Raw genomic sequence first — 20,425 nt, 5'->3', positions numbered from 1 at the left:
ACATCCGACTGCATTAGCGTCGCCACGGGGGGGCAAGCGGGGCAGCTTGCCCCCCCAACCTCGGACCGGGCACCCCCTGAGATCGATACAGATCCGATAAGATTTTGGAGTCGGGGAAAAAATGGGGGTACCTTTCTGAGAATGCCTGTGAGGTCAGACTCTGTTGGAGCGTGCAGTTCAAACCAAAGTCAGAGTCGCAGTCACCAAAATCTTCAAGACTCCGACTCCAGACTCGGAAATGTCAATGCCATGATTCATGTCATGTTCCTAGTTGGTTCTGTATTACATTTTGTAGCTGATTTTCATAAATTTTGGAGTGCTGACACATAATTTTCGTTCAAAGCGTGACACGAAATCTTCGGGGCCTTTCTCAACTCTCGTCAAATGTCTGCGACAGGCACAAGTACCGTTCAAGTGCCGCAGGGCTCATGAGCCTGCTTTTCACACAGGCTCCTAAGGAGCTCCACTGAGCTCTAAGAAGCTTTCGGAGGGCCCAAACCGGCCTCTGAGAGTCCCACTGGTGTCCATGTTCTCTAGAGGGCCCATACAGGGATCTTTGAGAACATTATACATACGTAGACCTCTGAAGGGCCACACGAATCTTTGAGGATGTCTTCGAAAATTTCTGAAAACCTCAACTGGCCTATGATAATTCAGCCGAACTTTTGAGGCGACAGACTTTACTAAACCCCAACCCGGCATCTGAGGGGTCACAACTCACGTGTCCCTCTGAGGGCCGCAACACATGTTTCTTATGTCCCTACCAACGTAGGGTCCTTAACCCGCGCCCCACTGGGGGGGGGGGGCTATTTATAGCCCCCCCTCCCGTTTTTCTGCAATAACTTCCAAACCGCTTGACGGATCGACGCGAAACTTTCGGTACCTTCGGCTGCATCAATTTGACACCTTGTGTCAAAATTTGAACTTCGTAGCTACCATAGGTCGGCCGGAAATGACGTCAGAGTGACGTCATGTTCGTCCGATTTCGACGCAAAACATTGAACCACGGCAATCGCTCCCAAGAGCTCAGTTTTTAAGCTAGATCCAATTTCTTTGCATGAAAGGACTCAGAATTGACCGCGCTATCAAACTGCCATCTCGGATTTTCAAAATTTTGAAAATTTCGAAAATTGTGTATAATAATATTCAAAATTTATATTTTTATATTTTTTTTCAAAAAGTTTTTGACTTTTCTAAAAAACCGGAATATATGTGACAGAACGCATGTTCATGACTAACTCTAGCAAGTTTTAGCTAAATATCTTCAAAAATGACCAAGTTATACGCATTATTGCAAAAAATTCACAATTTTTAATTTTTCAAATCAATTTTTCAGTACGTATTTGACATCGTACACCAATATAAATGGCACCATCGTGTTCCTGAGCTCAAACTGCATCCAATAGACACCTTTTTTGTTGAAAAATTTTAACTTCAAAATTTGACCTTTTTTGACCTGAAAGTGACCTGACCTAGGCTAAATTCGACTCAAAATGACCTCGAATGACACAGACGACATCAAATTCGAAATCTATGGCCTAAATGGACCATAAAACATGTGTCACGTGACCGGCGCATGATATAATATTTTCGTGACCTGTGATGACCTGACCCTGACCTGAAAATCAAATTACAAGTTCGGCACCCTCAAGGTATCTAGAACATCTGTTCACGAGTGTGGAAACCAAAAATTAGCCTGATCTGACTTGTAAGACGGCGGCCAGAGCCCAAAATGTGAACAAGCCAAAATGCTAATAATTTTTACTTTGACCTGACCTGTGACGTCATCGGTGACCTCGAGGTCAATGAAATTAGGTTTCGCTCGACAGTTTTTCTGGGGCTATCAGACGCCGTTTGAATTTTGACGATCGGCCCAGTAGTTTTGGAGTTAGGAGGGGGGGGCTATGAATAGCCCCCCCCCCCCCCCAGTAGGGCGTGTTATACACAGACCCCAGTGGGGCGCGGGTTAAGGATTCGACACAGACCCCGGCGGTTCACACTGTTATTCGAGGGCTCCAGGCTCACCCTGGGCCTAGTCTCTTAGCGCCCGCCGCCCACACTGGCTTCTGAAAGCTCGTGTGCCCTAAAGGGCTTTCCGGGCCCACCTTAGGCTCGGAAAGCCCTAAAGCACCACATACACGTAAATATTTGGGGTGACCCACGCCGATCTCCGGGATCCTAAGCAGGCTTCTGAGAGTCCACACTGACCCTCAGTGGCCTGAAATGGCCTGGAAGTCGCAATCCTATCTCTAAGGGATCCCTTGCCGCTATGCCGTGCGTAACTTTTGGTTCCGTTAAATATTTTTGGTCGCGTTTGCAGCGCTTCCCTTTACTCGAAAAACCAGAAACTTTTTGTTCACACTCGAGTGAACAAAACACTTCTTCTCACTGCAGCAAGGATGAATGATGTACTTCCGATTCACACTTCCGACATTCTCTCTCAGTCTCCGCCGAATGCCCAATTCTTAGCTACAATCGGCGGCTGGGATAAGCCCTATGCATTTCACGTAAAACCTGGGCATGCATGCGTGAATGGAGGTTTTAGCGAGGTGATCCGATTCAAATGGAGCGTTTTTCACCTTCTTCTGGGTAATGATCATGAGCGACAAGAGTCTGCACAGGGGCCCTCTGCAGTGCGTCGGCAATCGCAGCCACTGTAATTCTAACGGTCGTTTTTGTCCAGAAATTTCAAAATTTTGATTTTTTTTTTTTAAATACATGCTATAGCTAGAAGGAAAACTTTGTCACCATCGGATTCCTCGCACCATTGCGCGTCGAATGATATGTAAAACGAGTGAGTAACGGCTGGGGAAAGGCAAGATTTAACACAAAACTTGATTTTGCCCCCCCAACCGAAAATGTCTGGCGACGCCTATGTCATCCGAGACATGACCAGCTCGAGGTTCGCTTTGCATTCTATGATGTAGCGTTATGTGATGCTTCCACTTGTAAGAACAGCGACCGTGAATCCTGCTTATCCTGGGCCCAATCTTACCAAATGCCGTGAATGCGCATTCACGGCATTTGGTAACATTCAGAACTATTCTACATTCGCTTATTTATTCGTTTAGGCAACATTAATTATCATTAACGCTACCAAAATCATTGGACAGGATAAGCTGGATGTAAATAAAAATGATATCATTGGTATCAGTGCCGTAAACTCCGGCCAGTGCTGCGAAATCCTATTTACGGCATTGGTAAGATTAGGCCCTGGTTTCTGTTGATTACAAACGCATGAAAGAGATTATAGGTTTATTGCACATTCACTTAGGTAACAATGTTACACGGTAGCAAATGATGGTAAAGCTCAGGTGGGCAGCATTCCTCCTGCATCACAAAGGAGCGAGCAAAAGTGTGTCTCATATACGGAGTAAATGCAAATCGACAGTTACACAACACACAGCATGGGGATTGCCTGAAAACAACACACATCTAAGAAACCGCACACATATTCAGCAAATAAAACCTTACGTTAGGTGTTGTAGTGAAACACAAGATGGTGCGTGAACTACTGCATACACACTGCCAGTGCTGCCCAATCAAATTTAAACAAGTCGGAAAAAGTCAACATAAACATGACTAACCATGTCCGTTTCCCTCATCAGCGGAGTGGACACGACAAGAAGCACCCAATCAATCCTCATCCAATGAAGTGCTAGGGGTGGTCGGCCCACGCCCCACAGCGTCACCGTTCACAGGCGCATCATCGCGTCCGTCCCGGGCCTCCACGTCCAGACTGCGACTGGCGCGTACCACCGTAGCACGGGGCACCCGTACCGGCGGCAGTCCGTGGCTCTCACTCAGCTTGTTCAGTCCCTGGGCGATGGCCCGAACCTCGAGAAGGAGTGTACCGAGCGCCGACTGAGCCACTTCAATTTTGGCCTCGAGTGTTTTCAATTTCATGTCACGAACTGCAGATTCTTTGTCCGAGTCTCCATCGGTTTGCTCTTCGACAACAGACTGGAAAAGGTCGACGTCATAAGACAGTGACGAAATTTGCCGCTGCTTGCCGGACATTTTGTGCGACTCTTTCTCGGCGTGCTTCTTGGCGACGCGACAGGCCGAGTTCATGATGTCGCGAGTCAGCCGTGTGTCGTTGGGATCATTGGGCCGCAGCACCAGCGTGTAACGGTACGAAGACGGCGACACGAGGGCCATCTCGGCGATACACGCAAACACCTTCTCCGGCAGCAATCGCGTCATCACCTTGGAAAACAGCGTGAACTCGATGTGCGACATCTGCTCAGTGAGCCGTACAAGCCTGCCAAGCTTAGCTGTACGCTGCAGGCCCTGGATATCACTAACGGCCAGACCAACCAGCAAGTTCATCAAGATGATTGTCATGACGAACAGAAAGGCAGTGAAAACCAGCGATGCGGTAGGGTTCAGAATAGAACCGTCGTTTTCTTCTGGATAGAACATGTCAGCAAACTCTATCTCACCAGTCATCATCACCAGAACCTTCAGAAAGCTTCGCAAAGGATTCCCTACTGGTGGATAGTGTGGGAACAGCACGGCGAATGCCACGGCAAAACCGATCACCAGCGAAGCATAGGCCAACAGGAACTGAAAGAAGTCCCTCAGGACCTTCGAGAACATATGAATGTAGAGCCCGAGTCGAGGCAACCGGCCAACTAGCATCATCAGCTCAAACCAGCAGATGATCACGGACAGAGCGCCCAAATGTTTCTGCCACGTGTCTATGTAATCCAGCACAGGAGTGCCAATCAGCACCAGAAACAGCATGAGTGCCCACTCAGCCAGGTTCTCTGGGTTGCGGAAATACTGTGGCGGGTCTTGCGCAAGCTGGAAGATCTCTTTGGCAGCCATAGTGAGGTTGAACAGCAGCAAGACGTACCACAGGTTCGTGTAAAAGAATGGCGAGTCTACCGAGAGTCGCTGAAAACTAGAGTGGATGCATCTGCACGCATCCGGGAAAGACACAGTGCCAGTTTGTGCCGCATCACAGTTCAATATCAGGCTGTGATCCTTCTTCACACACTGCCTGAACAGAAGTCTAATCCTCCTAGGGTCTGCCTCCTGAGAACTGTTACACAGCTTCAGCTCCAAGCCGCGCCCGATGTTGTAGCAATTGTCCTGACACGTACCTAGAACGTACACACTCAAAAGAACACAAAATAACAGGTAATACATCACATTTGCAAACAAAAACTTTCGCACTTTCATCCACTTCATGTGCAAGAAGCTTTCGCACAGCGGGTGCTTAAGCAGGTGCTTTTGATCGATATCGATCAGCGCCTTCAGGAAATGACATTCACCCTTCGCTTGCGACATCAGAGGTTTGAAATTTATCTTGAGCTCTGCGAACTTGTTGTTAAGCACTCCATCCCGTTCGTAGAACAGAATTGCGCGACTGAAGCGGTCTGGAAGGTTGGCCAGCACAGAGGGCGTGCGGTGCTTGATGAGCTGCAGGCACGAGATGCCACCCTTGTTCCGCAGTGTGACGTCGCCACCGTGGTCCATCAGCAGCTCCACGCAGCTCGAAAACTGGTTGATGGCTGCCACGTGCAGAGGAGTGTATCCTGCGGTGTCTCCTTCGTTGATGAGTGCCCCGTGGTTGACGAGGACCTTGATGACATCTAGCGACCGGCACTGCTTACCGATACAGCAGTGCAGCGGAGTGCGTAAGTCACTATCGCGCGCATTAATGTCGGCACCCCACGAGAGCAGCAGCTCAACCAGCTCCGCCGACTGCGATTTGGCCGCCAGATGCAGCGCAGTCTGACCACGATTGGTGGTCAAGTCCAGCCGCGCTCCGTGATCGTGCAAAAGCCTGGCGCATCCCACACTGCCGTCCTCGGCTGCCAGGTGCAGAGCCGTTTTGCACGCAGTCCCGCACACCAAGTCCACTTTAGCGCCATGCTGCAGCAGGAGGCCCAGACACTTGTCAAATCCATAATCGGCGGCGACGTGGAGCGGCGTCTCACTGCGCGCTCCCGCACCGCTCGTCTTAGCGCCGGCCTTGAGCAGCAGCTCGGCGCACGCATACGAGTTGGCGCGTACCGCGTAGTGCAGCGCCGTCTCATCACTGGGGTCCAGGCCAGCGTTCACGTCGGCACCGCTGGCGATCAGAAATGACACAATTTCGGGCGAGCTCACAGCGGCAGCGCAGATGAGCGGCGTCGTTGACTGCGCCGCGTCCCAGGCGTTCACGTTGGCGCCGTGCTTCACCAAGCAGTGCACCGTTTCCAGGTTTCCCGAGAAAGCAGCCAAGTGCAGCGCCGAGCGGCCATCCGTGTCTGCTGCCGCCGCCGACACGCCCTTCTTCAGCAGCTTTTTGACGAGTTTCGGCCGACCGAACAGACAGCCGGAGAGCAGTGCCACCTCCTCCTCCACCAGAGTCAGTTCATCGCCAGTGCACAGCGCCAGCATCCGCTCATTGTCCTCCTCTTTGACTGCCTCCAGGATGCGGAGAGAGCAGCCAGCAACTCGAAGCATCTGCTTCAGACTGTTCTCCAGGTCCTGCGCCTTCCACAGGGAGCGGAAGCGGTCCTGACGCCGCGAGCTGGAGGACGGCTGCTCCTGCAGCAGGTCCTGTAGCTCCTGCAGTTCGAAGTCAGCGGAGCCGGTGGAGGCTGCGCTGAACTCCTGTTCGGACTTCTCGTGCTGCTGGTCCGGGTTACGCAGCAGTTTTCGCAGTCTGAACGTGGCATTGTGGCGTGTGTGCCCCAGCCGCAGGTGGTCCCCTTCCTCGAGACTGCGCGGCGTGGCGATCTCCTGATCGACCTTCTGCCGTGGGAGGCGCAGCGACATTGGCATGCCGCCGTCTACACCACCTGCGAAGAGAAGAACTAGGTCAGAAAAGCATACAATCACGCCTCGCCAGCATTGGAGCACGTATCTTCATGGTGGTAGTCCCGCATGAACGCCCACGATATTGAATGATGACTTTGGCAACGATGCAAAAACGAAGCACTTCACAAATGGTGCACTTCTTACCATTACAAAGCCACATGTCACCAGCACAGAAATAAACGTTCGGAAATAATCCACCACCTTAACAGAAACATACCCGAACAGTGGTTGCCACACAACTCGCTGCCCTTATCTGTCCCTGGTGAATGTTACCTAATTTCTGACCTTAGCTAACCCGGAACGTACGGCTAGAACTACGCAGATTTAGAGCCAAACACGCATACACCGAAAATACGGACCGAAAATCAGAGGCCGATGCAGCACAGAGCCGTGCACTGCACAGGATGTCAGAGATAGACACATATGTGTTATCAAGGTCAACTCTCACAGGATATTGGTCAGAAGTGCAACGAACCACTACTATCTACAACCCACGTGCCACGACCAAGAGCATATGATACTTTTCAACCGCATAACATAAGCAAAGTTTAGTTCCGAAATAAGGAACACAATCAATGACAAACAGGGACGACTGGAGACAGCGTATCAGCATAAACATTAGGTACAAATGTCACATGGACTGGACCTGAGACCGGGCGCAAGTCCAAGCGGCGACAAGTCTGGTCAATGAAGAGTCGGATGGTGATCGTTGGTCACATTATAACGGTGCCCGGGCACGGAGCGTGCAAAAGTACGTACGGTAAAGTAAATGTCACTGTAATAGCACTTAGCGGCTGACTTTCATTGTTTGAGCTCTATTCTAACGTTTGACACCTAGAAGCCTGGAATGCTCACAATCTCTGCGTTCCTGTCGAACGCAATTGGATTTCCGCTACTGTTTGATTGTCTGGCTGGGTCTCGGTCAATATTTGGCGTCGTAGACAGGCTGCGTTAGAGGCGCGAGCAGAGTGCACTGACTGCACACCTTGTCCTGCCTCTCTCGGACAGACGCCAATGTCTACCGGGTCTGATGAGCGCTAACCGTCGACAGTTAACACTCGTCGACAGATCGGCAACTGAGCCTTTCAGTAGCAATGCGTTTTTACGATGTTCAACGGACAACGGACAAGGCGAACAAAGCAATATCAGAGAGGAGCCTCTAAGTTTGAATGTGTGTAATGCATATGCATACGCAGCCTTGCTATAGAAACCCCTACACTTGTCATGTACGTACAAAAGATACATTAGCACATAAATGTGCAAAAAACATACATCTTTGTAAAACCATCCCACCACGACACATCGCCATAGGAACCGGTCTGTACCCGACACGATGACAAAGCCGATCCTGAGGTCAGCTGGGCATAAATTTGGCAAGAGAACGCATACTTTCTGAATAGGATCACCCAAAGCTCTAAGGCTGCATTGCCGGAATCTAGTGATCTAATGTGAGCCATAGAGCTTAGCAGAAATAACAACATTGCACTGGTAATGACACCACGTATGTTTTGCTGATAAAAACACTAAAAAAGTGAGGGAATCAATGCGGCAAAAATAAGTACCCCACTACTCTGGTGAAGGTCAAAATAATAAAATTACTTCCTGAACAAGATCTTATCCAGAATTTAGGTAGAGCAGTCGCCAATAAAAAAACACTTATCGTTTGAAGCAAATCGATGTTTCAATCGCGACATCTAGGGTTCACGAATTCAAGGCCGAGGGCAGCTACGCCTGCAGTTAACTAGAACTAGTAACTACATGTATCTCCCTCTCTCAAAGGCGGCACGGTCGGCATTCCGTAGTCGTTTTCCGCCGGTGACGTGGTGCACCAGCGCCCTTGACGCCGCCGGCCACGCTCAGACGCTGCAAAGTTACGGGACCGTTCGTTCCAGTCTCGACTACAGAATTACTGCGCACTGCTCGGCCCAGAGTGGGAGTGGCCCGCCCTGGTGTAGACGGAGCAGCACCGAGGGAGCCTAGCCAGACGACCCCACCCACTAGCCAACAGTGTCATCATAGACAGCGCGGGAAAAGTCCATAGACAATGAACATATCACCGGACAAACACGAAAAGCATGGTCAAACATGATAGCACGGCAAATGCCGACAAAGTGAATAACGTACACAACACAGACAAACAAACACGAGCAACACGGACAAACAAGGAAGACAAACACCAATGACAAACACGGACATGCCTCTCCGCCGGACACAGTAGCCAGCCTGGAAACACAAACTGAACGTCAACGGTGCATGTAAACAAAAGTAGCTAAAATTACATACCTTCATCGGAGTCGGTCGACCCTCCGAACAGCAAGACTTGCTACAACAAAGCACACTCTTGCCGGTATGACCAGCCCTGCAGCACAGATTCCACAGTAAATCCCGAGCCGCGGCAGCGCGCGCGCTCCGTCCGCCGGTCACTGCGTCCAGCTCACGCGGCCCACGCCGACACACTCGGCCAGAACCGGCTCTTGGCTACAGACGAGCGGCGGCGCCCTCTCGCGGAGCGACCGTGGACAGGTCCCGTGCCGACGGCGTGTCTTCCAGGCGGGCTGCTCGACTGAATGGCGGCAAACGGACAGGTGGCCGACCGCTAACCCCCGGCCACGTCCCGGCTATGAATGCCGGCGGGCGGCTCCACTACCGCCGCAGCTCTACCCGCGCCGCGTCGTCCGCCGCCGCCGGTGATCACGTGGTCCCGCCGCCGGCCGACGGGCCGGATCACGTGACGCCGGCGCCGGCCCGACGCCCGTCCATCCTCGGATGAGGCTGACCGTGACCGGCCCGGGCCGCCGTGTCTCTCACCGCCACCCGTCAAGAATCCAGCTGTGACGGCGCCGACGGCGACGGAAAACTCGCCGCTGACGGGTCCCACCGAGTCATGAAGGCTTCCAGCATAGCGCGGAGCCGGGGATGTCACAAAAATCGGGAAAATTCGCCGGCCGTGAGGACAGCAGTAGAGGTCGCGGGGAGACCGCCGGCGGGCTGGGCCAACCCAAACAGGACACAAACAGCTCGACGACATGGTGCATACGCGTCTGGGACGCCGTCCCTGTCGCGAAATATGCCCCACTTTACCCCCTCTCTTCCCCACCCCGCGCCCACCGAGCGGTGCCGCCGAACGGCAGAGCGCCGGCGCCGACAGAGGGGCAGGCGGCGCCGCGAGCGAGCGGGGCGCCGCTCCCTCCCAGAGCGGCGCGGCGCGGCACGGGCCAACCTTGAAAACGGGAGGTGCTCTCTCTCGGCCGTTCTGGCCAGTAGATGCACATACCGGTGCCGGGCCGCCGCCCAGGTGAGCTGCCGTGAACGGGCCGGGGGGGGGGCGGTGAGGGGGGCATTGCGTCACGACCTCGCCGCGCCGCGCGGACGCCCCCGGTTCCCCGCTCGTCCGGTTTTGATTCGACAGCGGCTGTCAGTCACAATGCAGATCCGACACGACACATGTGGAGTTTCGGCTGGCAGGAGGGAGAATACGGCAAATGATAACAAGGTTGGCAAACACGGGATTGATGAATAGTAGGTGTGAGAGTGAAACTATTGTCTGTCATAAGCTCACACGTGCTATCGAGCCTCGGAAGGACGGAAACGGTCGTGTGTTTTCGTCTGAGCTAGTTGCGCAGTTCAACGGCTCAAGGCTACACAGCAGTGATCTGTCGTTTGATGACTAACACCAACTGATAGGTAGGGTAGACCGGGGCAAGTCGCCCCGCCGAGGTAAAACGCCTCACCGATGTTTCTCGGAACTGGCAGGGTTCTGGGGAAACATCATCTCTTCTGGGGCGTTCCACGACAAATCGACAAGTGCCCTGCACCCTCATATTTTATTTTTTGCTTAAAATTGGTCTAATGGGTTGTGATGGGCGGGGAAGCCAGCTGTGACAAGAATTTTTTTCTTAGAACAACGGTTTCCGAGATATAGCCTCGGGCAATTCCTGGAGGTCGCGCTGCAGCCCTATGTTTGGCGGCCTATAACTCAAAAACTATTGGTTTTCTACGATAAAAACTTTATATGGTTCAACTCACAATCAGCCAACAAACATTTTGGCTATCTCGGATTTTCAATTTTTGAAAATTTTGATCACGTGACCTTTTGACATATTTTTCGAAGTGACCTTGATATTTTCCCCACTGAAAGTTGCAATTTTGTCTGATGACGATTAAAGCCTTATCAATTGTCATTCATATGCGAAAATAAAAAAAGTGGATATAGCCCTGCGTTGACCTCAGGTCAGGTCATTTTTATGACCTGTCCATTATTACGAGCGGGAGCGACAGCGAGATCTCGAGAATAAAGCAAGATAGCGACAAGCGGTAAACGGTGCAGGGTACACACGGATAAGGTCTATAATTTTTACTGAGGTCATTTTCAGGTCAGGTCAAAGATGACGTCACAGGCGCAAAAAGGAAGTCGAAATTGCGGCACTACATATATATGAAGTTTTTCTCGAATAACTTTCAAGGTATCCCAGCTAGGAACAAATTAATATCACCATCGTGATCCTCTCGTCGATCCGTATCGAAACATATGTATGTTGACCTCGAAAGGTCGAAAGGTCAAAAGTTGACCTTAGGTCACGTGACCTTAGGTCAACTTTTGACCTTTCGACCTTTCGAGGTCAACATACATATCTTTCGATGCGGATCGACGAGAGGATCACGATGGTGCTATTGGTTTGTTCCTAGCTGGGATACCTTGGAAGTTATTCGAGAAAAACTTCATATATATGTAGTGCCGCAATTTCGACTTCCTTTTTGCTCCTGTGACGTCATCTTTGACCTGACCTGAAAATGACCTAAGTAAAAATTATAGACCTTATCCGTGTGTACCCTGCACCGTTTACCGCTTGTCGCTATCTTGCTTTATTCTCGAGATCTCGCTGTCGCTCCCGCTCGTCACGTGACCTAAGGTCAACTTTTGACCTTTCGACCTTTCGAGGTCAACATACATATCTTTCGATGCGGATCGACGAGAGGATCACGATGGTGCTATTGGTTTGTTCCTAGCTGGGATACCTTGAAAGTTATTAGAGAAAAACTTCATATATATGTAGTGCCGCAATTTTGACTTCCTTTTTGCTCCTGTGACGTCATCTTTGACCTGACCTGAAAATGACCTCAGTAAAAATTATAGACCTTATCCGTTTGTACCCTGCAACGTTTACCACTTGTCGCTATCTTGCTTTATTCTCGAGATCTCACTGTCGCTCCCGCTCGTAATAATGGACAGGTCATAAAAATGACCTGATCTGAGGTCAACGCAGGGCGATATCCACTTTTTTTTATTTTCGCATATGAATGACAATCGATAAGGCTTTAATCGTCATCAGACAAAATTGCAACTTTCAGTGGGGAAAATATCAAGGTCACTCTTCGAATAATAGGTCAAAAGGTCACGTGATCAAAATTTTCAAAAAATGAAAATCCGAGATAGCCAAAATGTTTGTTGTCTGATTGTGAGTTGAACCATATAAAGTTTTTATCGTAGAAAACCAATAGTTTTTTAGTTATAGGCCGCCAAACATAGGGCTGCAGCGCGACCTCCAGGAATTGCCCGAGGCTATATCTCGGAAGCCGTTGTTCGGAGAAAAAAAATCCTTGCCACAGCTGGCTTCCCTGCCCATCACAACCCCTTACACCAGTTTTCAACGAAAAATAAAATATGAGGGTGCAAATTTAATTTTTTATATGTCGATTTGTCGTGGAACGCCCCTTCTATAAAACGTGCACTATATGATCATTATATGAGCAGACTGGAAAGAAATTGTGATGACTCTTTCGGGAGATATAGCTAAAAATGTGTTTTTTGAGTGATTTTTATGTTTTGTTGTCAGATTATGAATCATGGCGTTCTTTTATGGTCCACATTAGGTTAACGACTTTTATGTATTTTGAACAACTATTGTCTGACGCTTATCATGCCGGGTTGGTTCGTGTTAAATTATGTCTTACTGGAGTGCAAGGCGTTGTTCTCTGACCGAACTACGTGATGGGGTAAAACGCCCCAGAAGGTCGCGGGGCAAAAAGCCCCTGGGGCGTTTTACCTCTTGTGTTGTTGGGGCTACCCACTTTCTAATGTTCGGTAGCTGGCGAACAGTAAGTTTCTATGCCTTTATGTGTATTTTTCTCAGCAACTGGATGGCAAAGGAAGTATTTTGTTAACATTTGCATTGCAATAATTTATTATTTGGTCTTATGAGGTAGGTGAAAAACCTGCTCATACAACAGTGTCATATGCTGAGCACCTGAAAGGATGGAATGTGCTAACTTCAGTGCCGTGCCTCCAGAGGTCTAACGGACCTCTCACATAAGATTTAGCCAACTACCATGTTAAATCTTTAATCTAAGGTATGGGGCTACTTGCCCCAGGCCGTGGGGCGTTTTGCCCTGGGGTTGGGGCAAAATGCCCCATTTGCAGTTGCTTCACAAATCACTTCCTAGCTTGGAGTCCGATCATAAGTGAATCAATTTGAGGGGTGCAATTTAAAGTAAAATGTCCAAAGAACGCATTGAGCACAAATTTGGCCTTTCAGGTGATGTGGGACAAAATTTATGTAGCAAAATAAATTATCTGGGGCGTCTTGCCCCAGGCTACCCTACTGGTACTTTGGCAATGCACATACCTTTGAACCACTGACACTCTCACGGTGAGAAGTTGATCATCCGGTGAATAATTGACCACGCAACCAACTTTGACAAATTTTTTGCCTCGTCTTCTCTCTAAATGGGAGTGGGAAGTTACATCACAACAGAAAGGCCTTTTAGTTTTGACTAGGCTGTAGTGTACCGTTGAACCAAACTAACAAGCAATCACCTCTGAAGCGACGGCTCCTTTTCGACAGAACGGGCATGATTGGCAATAAATTCAATTTCTGTACGACACGAGTCATACGGTTATATAACTATTACATATATCAAATCATTCACACTACCTACACTACAGTAAAACATATCGCATAAACTTTAGAAATCGAAGTCCGATGAGGAGCTAAATCATAGTTAACATTTTTGACTGTCATGTAATAAAGTTCTTTCAGAGGACGTGGTTGACTCGGGCTGACTACGCTGCAGCTGACAAGGAAATTTCCTTCATATGGTAACTGATCACGTCATGAAAAATAGATTCTTAGTCATAAAACATTCCCAGGTTGACCATATTATCCTCCATTGACTTATAGCAGCAAGCACCGGTTGGATATTGCGCTGCGGGGATATCCAACCAGAAGTATCCGTTAACGGCTGGCCAATGACCAACACTAACCACTGACCGGCCGGGATTTAACCCTCCCGCGGCACTACCCCGCCCGGATCAGATCTAGACGACCTGCCACCGATCCCCGCCCTGCCAGCCCTCCCCCGCTGCCCCCGCGCTCATACCAGGCCGATTATCCATCTGACCATCAGCGGCGGTCGCTCCAAACTCGCCGAGTCATTCCACCAGCCCCGAACTGTGGCTAGGAGCGCAGTGGCGTCGACTCTGAGCGCGCTAATGGACTGGTGCACGCCCGTGCAACCGGGTGCACGGTGGACAAAGTGCATGATGCATGGTGCATCCCATGTCTGCTTTTTACGTACCAAAAAAGTGAAGATATATTGATAGAATCATAAATGATTGAGCATTTTGTACCGTCGTAACATTCATAAATGCCTTTATCTACAGAGCAATATCTGTAGCAGCAAATTGCACATCCAGTCAGTGGTAAATACAGGTGTCCCAAAGTCATCGAAATGCGACAGGTCCCCCTGTGTGTCTTCAACGCCAGCCTGTGCTATATGGAGACTGCACAATTTTCTATCAAGAACCAAATAATCATCGTCAGCAAACCCCGGCCAACGTTTTAACGTCACTGCAGCTTCCGCGCCTTAATGGTGAAAAAAAAAAAAATATAAGGAAATTCATTTTTGTCCTTCTGACCGGTTAGGTTCCTCAATTATCTACGTCCCATCTTGCCGAAGAAAAGTTTACGCCGACGCTACGGAAGCCGGAGGTCCAAATGAAGGAGGACGACTAAACAAGCGGCATCTTTGAAGCTATTTTTACGTCACTGAAGCATACAAACAGCAACCACTCGTCTTTCATCGCGCATTTGGTTCACAAGTCTGGGGTAGCTTCGCTCGCCGTTCAGCTAAGAGCCACTGAAGAAGCAAGGGGAACGCTACCGTACGAAGGCTGAATGACCACACAACCGGTTATTCCGACTAGCAGTATTACAATGCAAAGCTTTAGGTCAGGGATAGCGCAGAGGAATCGGGTCTGAGTCAGAGATGAAACTGTCAAATTAAAGTCAAATCAGGATGAGGAAGTGGCACGAGAATGAAAGGCTGATGCTCATACTTTATACTCTTCAAGGTCCGTTCTAATCCGCGCCAGATATGAGGAAGTGTAAAAATATTACGAACTTTTTATGGGTGCAAACGGTGACGCCGAAATACTTGCCATTTTCATCGCACATAAAAAATCGTCATTAGGGAGCAATCAGTACCCGAGCCAGGACATTAAAAGTAACTTTTTATTTTGATGACTTATTTGCCATAGAATAGCTGACAAACTTCATCAGCAGCGTCTGCGTCGGCGTATGAGTACGCTTCGATGACCTACAATAACTCATTTTTTTTTATAAATTTAGTCCGAACCTTTTGATGGGAAGGATTCACAAGGACAGAGCCACCGCTAAGCGAAGCTTGTTGCGATGACCCTGCTCTCTACCCTCCGATCGCGCAATTCCGATTCTATGGCAGAATTTAGAGTCCAAAGTTTAACGTGCGCACAAAGCCGCGCACGGCCGGTCCCCTCGCTGACTTCGCCTGGCTACGGCCTGCCACCAACCGCAACCATACCTGTCAGGAGGCCCATAAATGTCGAGCGCCCGTCGCGCTTCGAACCCGGACTGTCATAACCGGGAACGCGTGCTCTCACCACGCGGAGTCCAACGCTCTAACCAACTGAGCTACGGGACCGGCTAAACTCATGTCCGTTAATTACGAAAAAAAAAATATGCAAGCATACATTTGATTTTCCTCTCCAAATCTCTCAAGTTCATTTCAATTACTCTTGAATGCCCCAACATTTAACATACATCTCCTTATCTCCTTTGAATCGGTGCCTTCTTCCCCTCCCCAAGTATGTGCAAATCAGCCGTACTAGGACCCCCCCCCCCCCTGGTAATCTTGAGCAACGCCAGGTACAGGGAGGGGGAATAATTCTGATCCTGAACAGGTGCCACTTGGTCTCGGGTGACCTAAATCGGTCCTCCGTCAGTCACGGCACGTGGGTGGGGTCGGGGGAGGGGAGGGGGGCGGAGGTGACAGGAGGCGACACGGTCCTGTCAAGCGTCACATCGGTTCACCGGGACGCTGTGACAGTGACACATTCAGTCAACGGTCGAACATCACTGTTGGTGGCTTCTCGCAGGGTACGCACGTCAGTGACCTGATGCAACGAACATGCTACGATGGATTATTGCATTTATAATGCATACCCCATTGTATACCGAACATACAGTAACAGACCTCAGTATGTACACAGAGGTCTAAGAGGACTGAGGAGTGAGATAACGCCACGCACACACCCTTCCCACGTATGCGTCGTATGTCTGCGAACAGGCGGGCGTCTCGGTACTCACTGTTGCACGCGGCACGTCTCACACATGAGCAGCGCCCGTCGCAGGTTCCTGCCACTCTTCTCCGCGATCCGCTGTGCCAGCTCGGACGGCAGCGCCAGACCCTCCTTCTTGCAGACGGCCTGCGGAGAGGGACAGCGACCGGCCGTTAGCGAGAGGTCACTGGTGTGCCGTCAGGGGAGGTCATTGATCTGCCCGTCAGGGGCAGGAGGTGAGAATTGTCGGCGGTACCACGGTACACTCGTAAACAAACTGGCATCGAGCTAAACTTATATGGACTGGAATCAGCATGAAAGTAGGATCAACTAGGCATCAATGCCTACAGTTGGCGCTGGTGACTCACAAGCATTTGGTGATTGTTTACATTTATCATGGATCAGAAAATCAGGTTTATACGATCGATAAAGCCCGTCAATTACCAGCAGTTGTCTCATCAATTGGTGTCACGAACCGTCTACAGTCATTGTCTCCTCGCAGAATACCATCTCCTACTTGCCTAGTGCTTACACGGCAACAACCTAAAGCAGATATGCCTGTATAACTAACAAGCTCAACAGATGACGACAGCAGGGTTTAGAAGTCAACGAAAGCGGCAGCGCCACCTGCCCAGGAAAGCATCACTCGATGTACCCGCAGGCTAAAGATGACGCTGAGGTTCGCTCCAGGTCCACCAACGATTCTCAGAAATGCAACCACCGCCACAACCCGGGCTCAGTAGGACGTCCGCTCAGCCCCTGGACCCCAGCCCGCGCCTCGCGGCGGCGTTACTCACGTGCAGCACGTCGGTGATCTGCTGGTGCGAGGGCGCCGGCACGCGCACGGCCAGGCACCGGCTGCGGATGGCCGGGATCACCTGGCTGCTGCTGTTGGCAACCAGGATGATCCGGCACGTGGACATGTACTTCTCCATGGTGCGCCGCAGACCGTGCTGCGCGTCCTTGGTCAGCCGGTCCGCCTCCGTGACTATTACAACTGAGGGAGGAGAGAGGACAACTGAGGTTAAATTGCTGCCCCCATAAAATGCTTTTATGAATCACTGAGAGCAAGGAATGGACCGCTGACATCGGAAGGCACTCACTGCAGTTGAGAAGCGTAACAAACGTACGATTACGACCATGTGTATATTCGCCTGTATCAGTTTCATAACGGGAAGCGGAGAACGTGCGGTAAACGCTTCACGCATTCCAAACATAATACAAACCACCGAAAAACGCCGCATATTTCAATATAACTCCGCCCTTTGGCCAGCATCAAATCCATTCCAGTTTAGCTCCCTGTCCTCGTCTCCGTCGGGTCTCCCCGAGTACCTTTGAAGTCGCGCTGGCTGTCGGCGTTGAGCTGGTGCGTCTGCGCCACCGTCTTCAGCAGCTCCTGGATCACCACGCGGTCGTTGTTGCCGGCGTCACTCGGGTTCACCTCGATGTGATAGTTGCTCGCCACTGTGACGATCTCGATCTTACGCTTTGACGGCGTCTGGGCGAGAGGTGTGACGGTCAAATGTGAGGAGGGCACGGCTTATGGGGCGATCAGGATTTATCGGTCATTGGCGTCTAAAAAATAATGAGAAATCAGAAAAATTATCATAAAGATAAGATTTCCATGACGGGGGCTTACAGTGTAGTTCAAACCACCATTTACACTAGCAGCGACAGTGAAAATGAAGTGAAATGCATACAAAAAAATCATAAAAAGATGCATCAACCACCTCAATCGTACGAAGGTGTTAATTGCTGTCGGGCCGCACCTCGAAATGCTGGTGCTCTATCCTGAGTTTGTCCACCCCGGCACCGTACAGCTCCCTCAGGAGGCACATGACGCGAGTCTTCTTCCCGGCGCCCGAGGGGCCGTACACCAGCAGATGTGGAAAGTCGCCACTTTTCACCTGCGCGGAGAAGTATGTCGTCAAAAGATCGGGGGTATGGCACATGCCACAAAGCTTGTTATAACAGAAAGCAGGGAATAATGGAGGGAAGGTCAAGAAACATTAAAATTCATAAATCTTTTGTCTTAAGTGATGTAGTATGCTCTCAGTGCCCAGCCTGGTAAGTGATTCTTGCTGCAGCTTTCACTCTTTTCTTGGTGCGAGTATTTCATCTGGTCTATTTTCCACAAGAGGTTCTAGACAAGAATGACCCAAGGCGCTCAAACAATTCCGTTCGCACTGAGAACTGATTTACCATAGTGTGGTGCACTGGGGTGGGCCCAATATAGTCATAGTGCAGTGGTGATCTGCTCTGCGGGCGCATTGACGTTCAAGAAAAAATACACAGGAGACACAATATTCTCCAAGTGGCCTGTTGGATAAGGCTGCAATCTTGCACCATTGTGGCAGGCAGCAGCGAGTTTTTGGTCAGAAATCTGAATGTTTAATCCCAGTCACTACATTCAGCCAGCTGAGCTGGTAACTGCCACAAGAGGGCCATGCTAGACCCAGGATGACCATACTGCAGCCAACCAGCCATACATTTAACTTCAAATTAAAATTATAACTGGAAAACTGGAAGTGGACAAGGCCGGAAAATGCCTTAATTTCATGGCGTCCCCCTCGCCGCCCCGCTCCAATGGATCAACCAGGAAAAAATTTCAGCATGAAAAGGAAAAACTGATAATGCAAAACAACACAGACAATGACATGAACGTGGGTGAGTACCTAGGTACCTAAGTAAAAAAGGTAAAAAAAACGGGTTATCCATAACTTACAAGTTTTGAGAGCCTAGAAGCTTGTCCATTATGATAGTCTAGCTTGCCAAGACTTGTTGGTCGATGCTTGTCTACCCACAGACTCATCTTGGCTTCAACGTAAAAGGTGCCTGAATTTAAATAAAAAATACGTAAAATAACCCAAGTATTGGTATGAGAGGGGAAAACCGAGCGCAGTACTCAAGGCCCTCTATATACCGCAGCACTCAAATGTAAACAACAAAATAGTCAACGAAAGGTCACGCGTGCGTCAAATATGAATTCCGCGCGTACTGAGACAGTGCTACCAAATTTATTTCGTCAAGTATTTTTCCTTTCTTTAGACTCACCTGTCTTTCTTCATACTATTCTTCATCCATTACTAGTCTAGTATTCTTTTCCTTGATTACAATATTCTTTTTTCACTAGCTTTGTGAAAATAAATTATTTTGAAAATATTAAAAATCACCCCAAAAAAGCTTAAAATATGCGAATCCATTTTTCATCCGAAATTCAGCACTATTCATCTCTATGGTATCACAACATCCGTAGACGTTCTTTTCGGTAGTGCGTCGGCTCCGACATGAAGGCATCGGAGGTAAATTGAGCTTTATTTCGTTAATAACTAAACCTCTGCACTGAGACGTGTACCATCCATGCTATATAATTTTGTGTTTAAAATTGTGTCATTTATTTTTGCCTTCATTGTCTCTTTCGCAGATAAATAGCCGGCGAAATTCAGGTTTATTGCGTGTATTTTGTCTCGTTTTCGTATATAAGCGATTTTCTCTGTATTCGGCTGTTTTAGGTATTGGTTTGCTGAGGAACATTGTAACAGTCATCATTGAAGTTTTTTATTGTGGTTTGAGCAGATTTTTTCACCCCCAAATGTCTGATGGATAGGTATTTGGGTACTCTCTTAGCAGGCGTCACCCCAGTTGCCAGATCTAGTGACCAGTTGAAAAATCTAGAGACTTTTTTAAAAGTCTAAATGGGCAGGAAAATCACCCAGGACGTTTAGGGAGGAGGATTGGGGGGGGGGGCGGGCGACGGCCGGCTCACGATATCAATCGGCTGATGTTGTCATGGTTACGGCGGTTGCGTGAGGTCCGTGAAGTTAGCGTCAGCAACAGCAGCGAATACAGCGTCAGCCGTCAGATTCAGAATTGCTTTAAAAGCTTATTGGGGTCAATTAGGGGGCGGGGAACACGAATATGACACTTATTTTGCCATAACTCCCCTCCTTCATCCCTTAATCCTCCCTTAAAGGACGGGGCGCGTCAATTGTGACCCTTATTTTGGCGATC

General features: G+C 49.4%; 2 protein-coding genes across 2 annotated transcripts in view; both read right to left on the bottom strand.

The window, feature by feature from the left end:
* Window positions 1-19,509, bottom strand: part of LOC122380426 (replication factor C subunit 3-like) — a 42,449-nt gene extending 22,940 nt beyond the window's left edge. Inside the window, exons 1-5 of the mRNA XM_043363576.1 lie at window positions 19,140-19,509; window positions 18,184-18,321; window positions 17,747-17,912; window positions 17,212-17,411; window positions 16,443-16,561 (exon numbers count right to left, since the gene is read on the bottom strand). Of these exons, the coding sequence (XP_043219511.1) occupies window positions 16,443-16,561; window positions 17,212-17,411; window positions 17,747-17,912; window positions 18,184-18,321; window positions 19,140-19,226 (710 nt within the window). The 5' untranslated portion in view covers window positions 19,227-19,509. The remainder of the gene's footprint in view (window positions 1-16,442; window positions 16,562-17,211; window positions 17,412-17,746; window positions 17,913-18,183; window positions 18,322-19,139) is intronic.
* LOC122380425 (transient receptor potential channel pyrexia-like) lies at window positions 3,242-9,482 on the bottom strand. Its single transcript, XM_043363575.1, has 2 exons — window positions 9,103-9,482; window positions 3,242-6,800 (listed from the first exon to the last, which is right to left on the bottom strand). Exon 2 carries the CDS (start codon window positions 6,781-6,783, stop codon window positions 3,637-3,639), a length of 3,147 nt encoding a protein of 1,048 aa, XP_043219510.1. The 5' UTR covers window positions 6,784-6,800; window positions 9,103-9,482; the 3' UTR covers window positions 3,242-3,636.
* Window positions 19,510-20,425: the final 916 nt, after the last annotated feature.

This window comes from Amphibalanus amphitrite, unplaced genomic scaffold (genome assembly GCF_019059575.1).
Source record: "Amphibalanus amphitrite isolate SeventyFive unplaced genomic scaffold, NRLGWU_Aamphi_draft 000098F_arrow, whole genome shotgun sequence".
Lineage (NCBI taxonomy): Eukaryota > Metazoa > Arthropoda > Thecostraca > Balanomorpha > Balanidae > Amphibalanus > Amphibalanus amphitrite.
The sequence above is the reverse complement of the archived record's forward strand: the minus strand, read 5'-3'. Positions and strand labels throughout refer to the sequence as shown.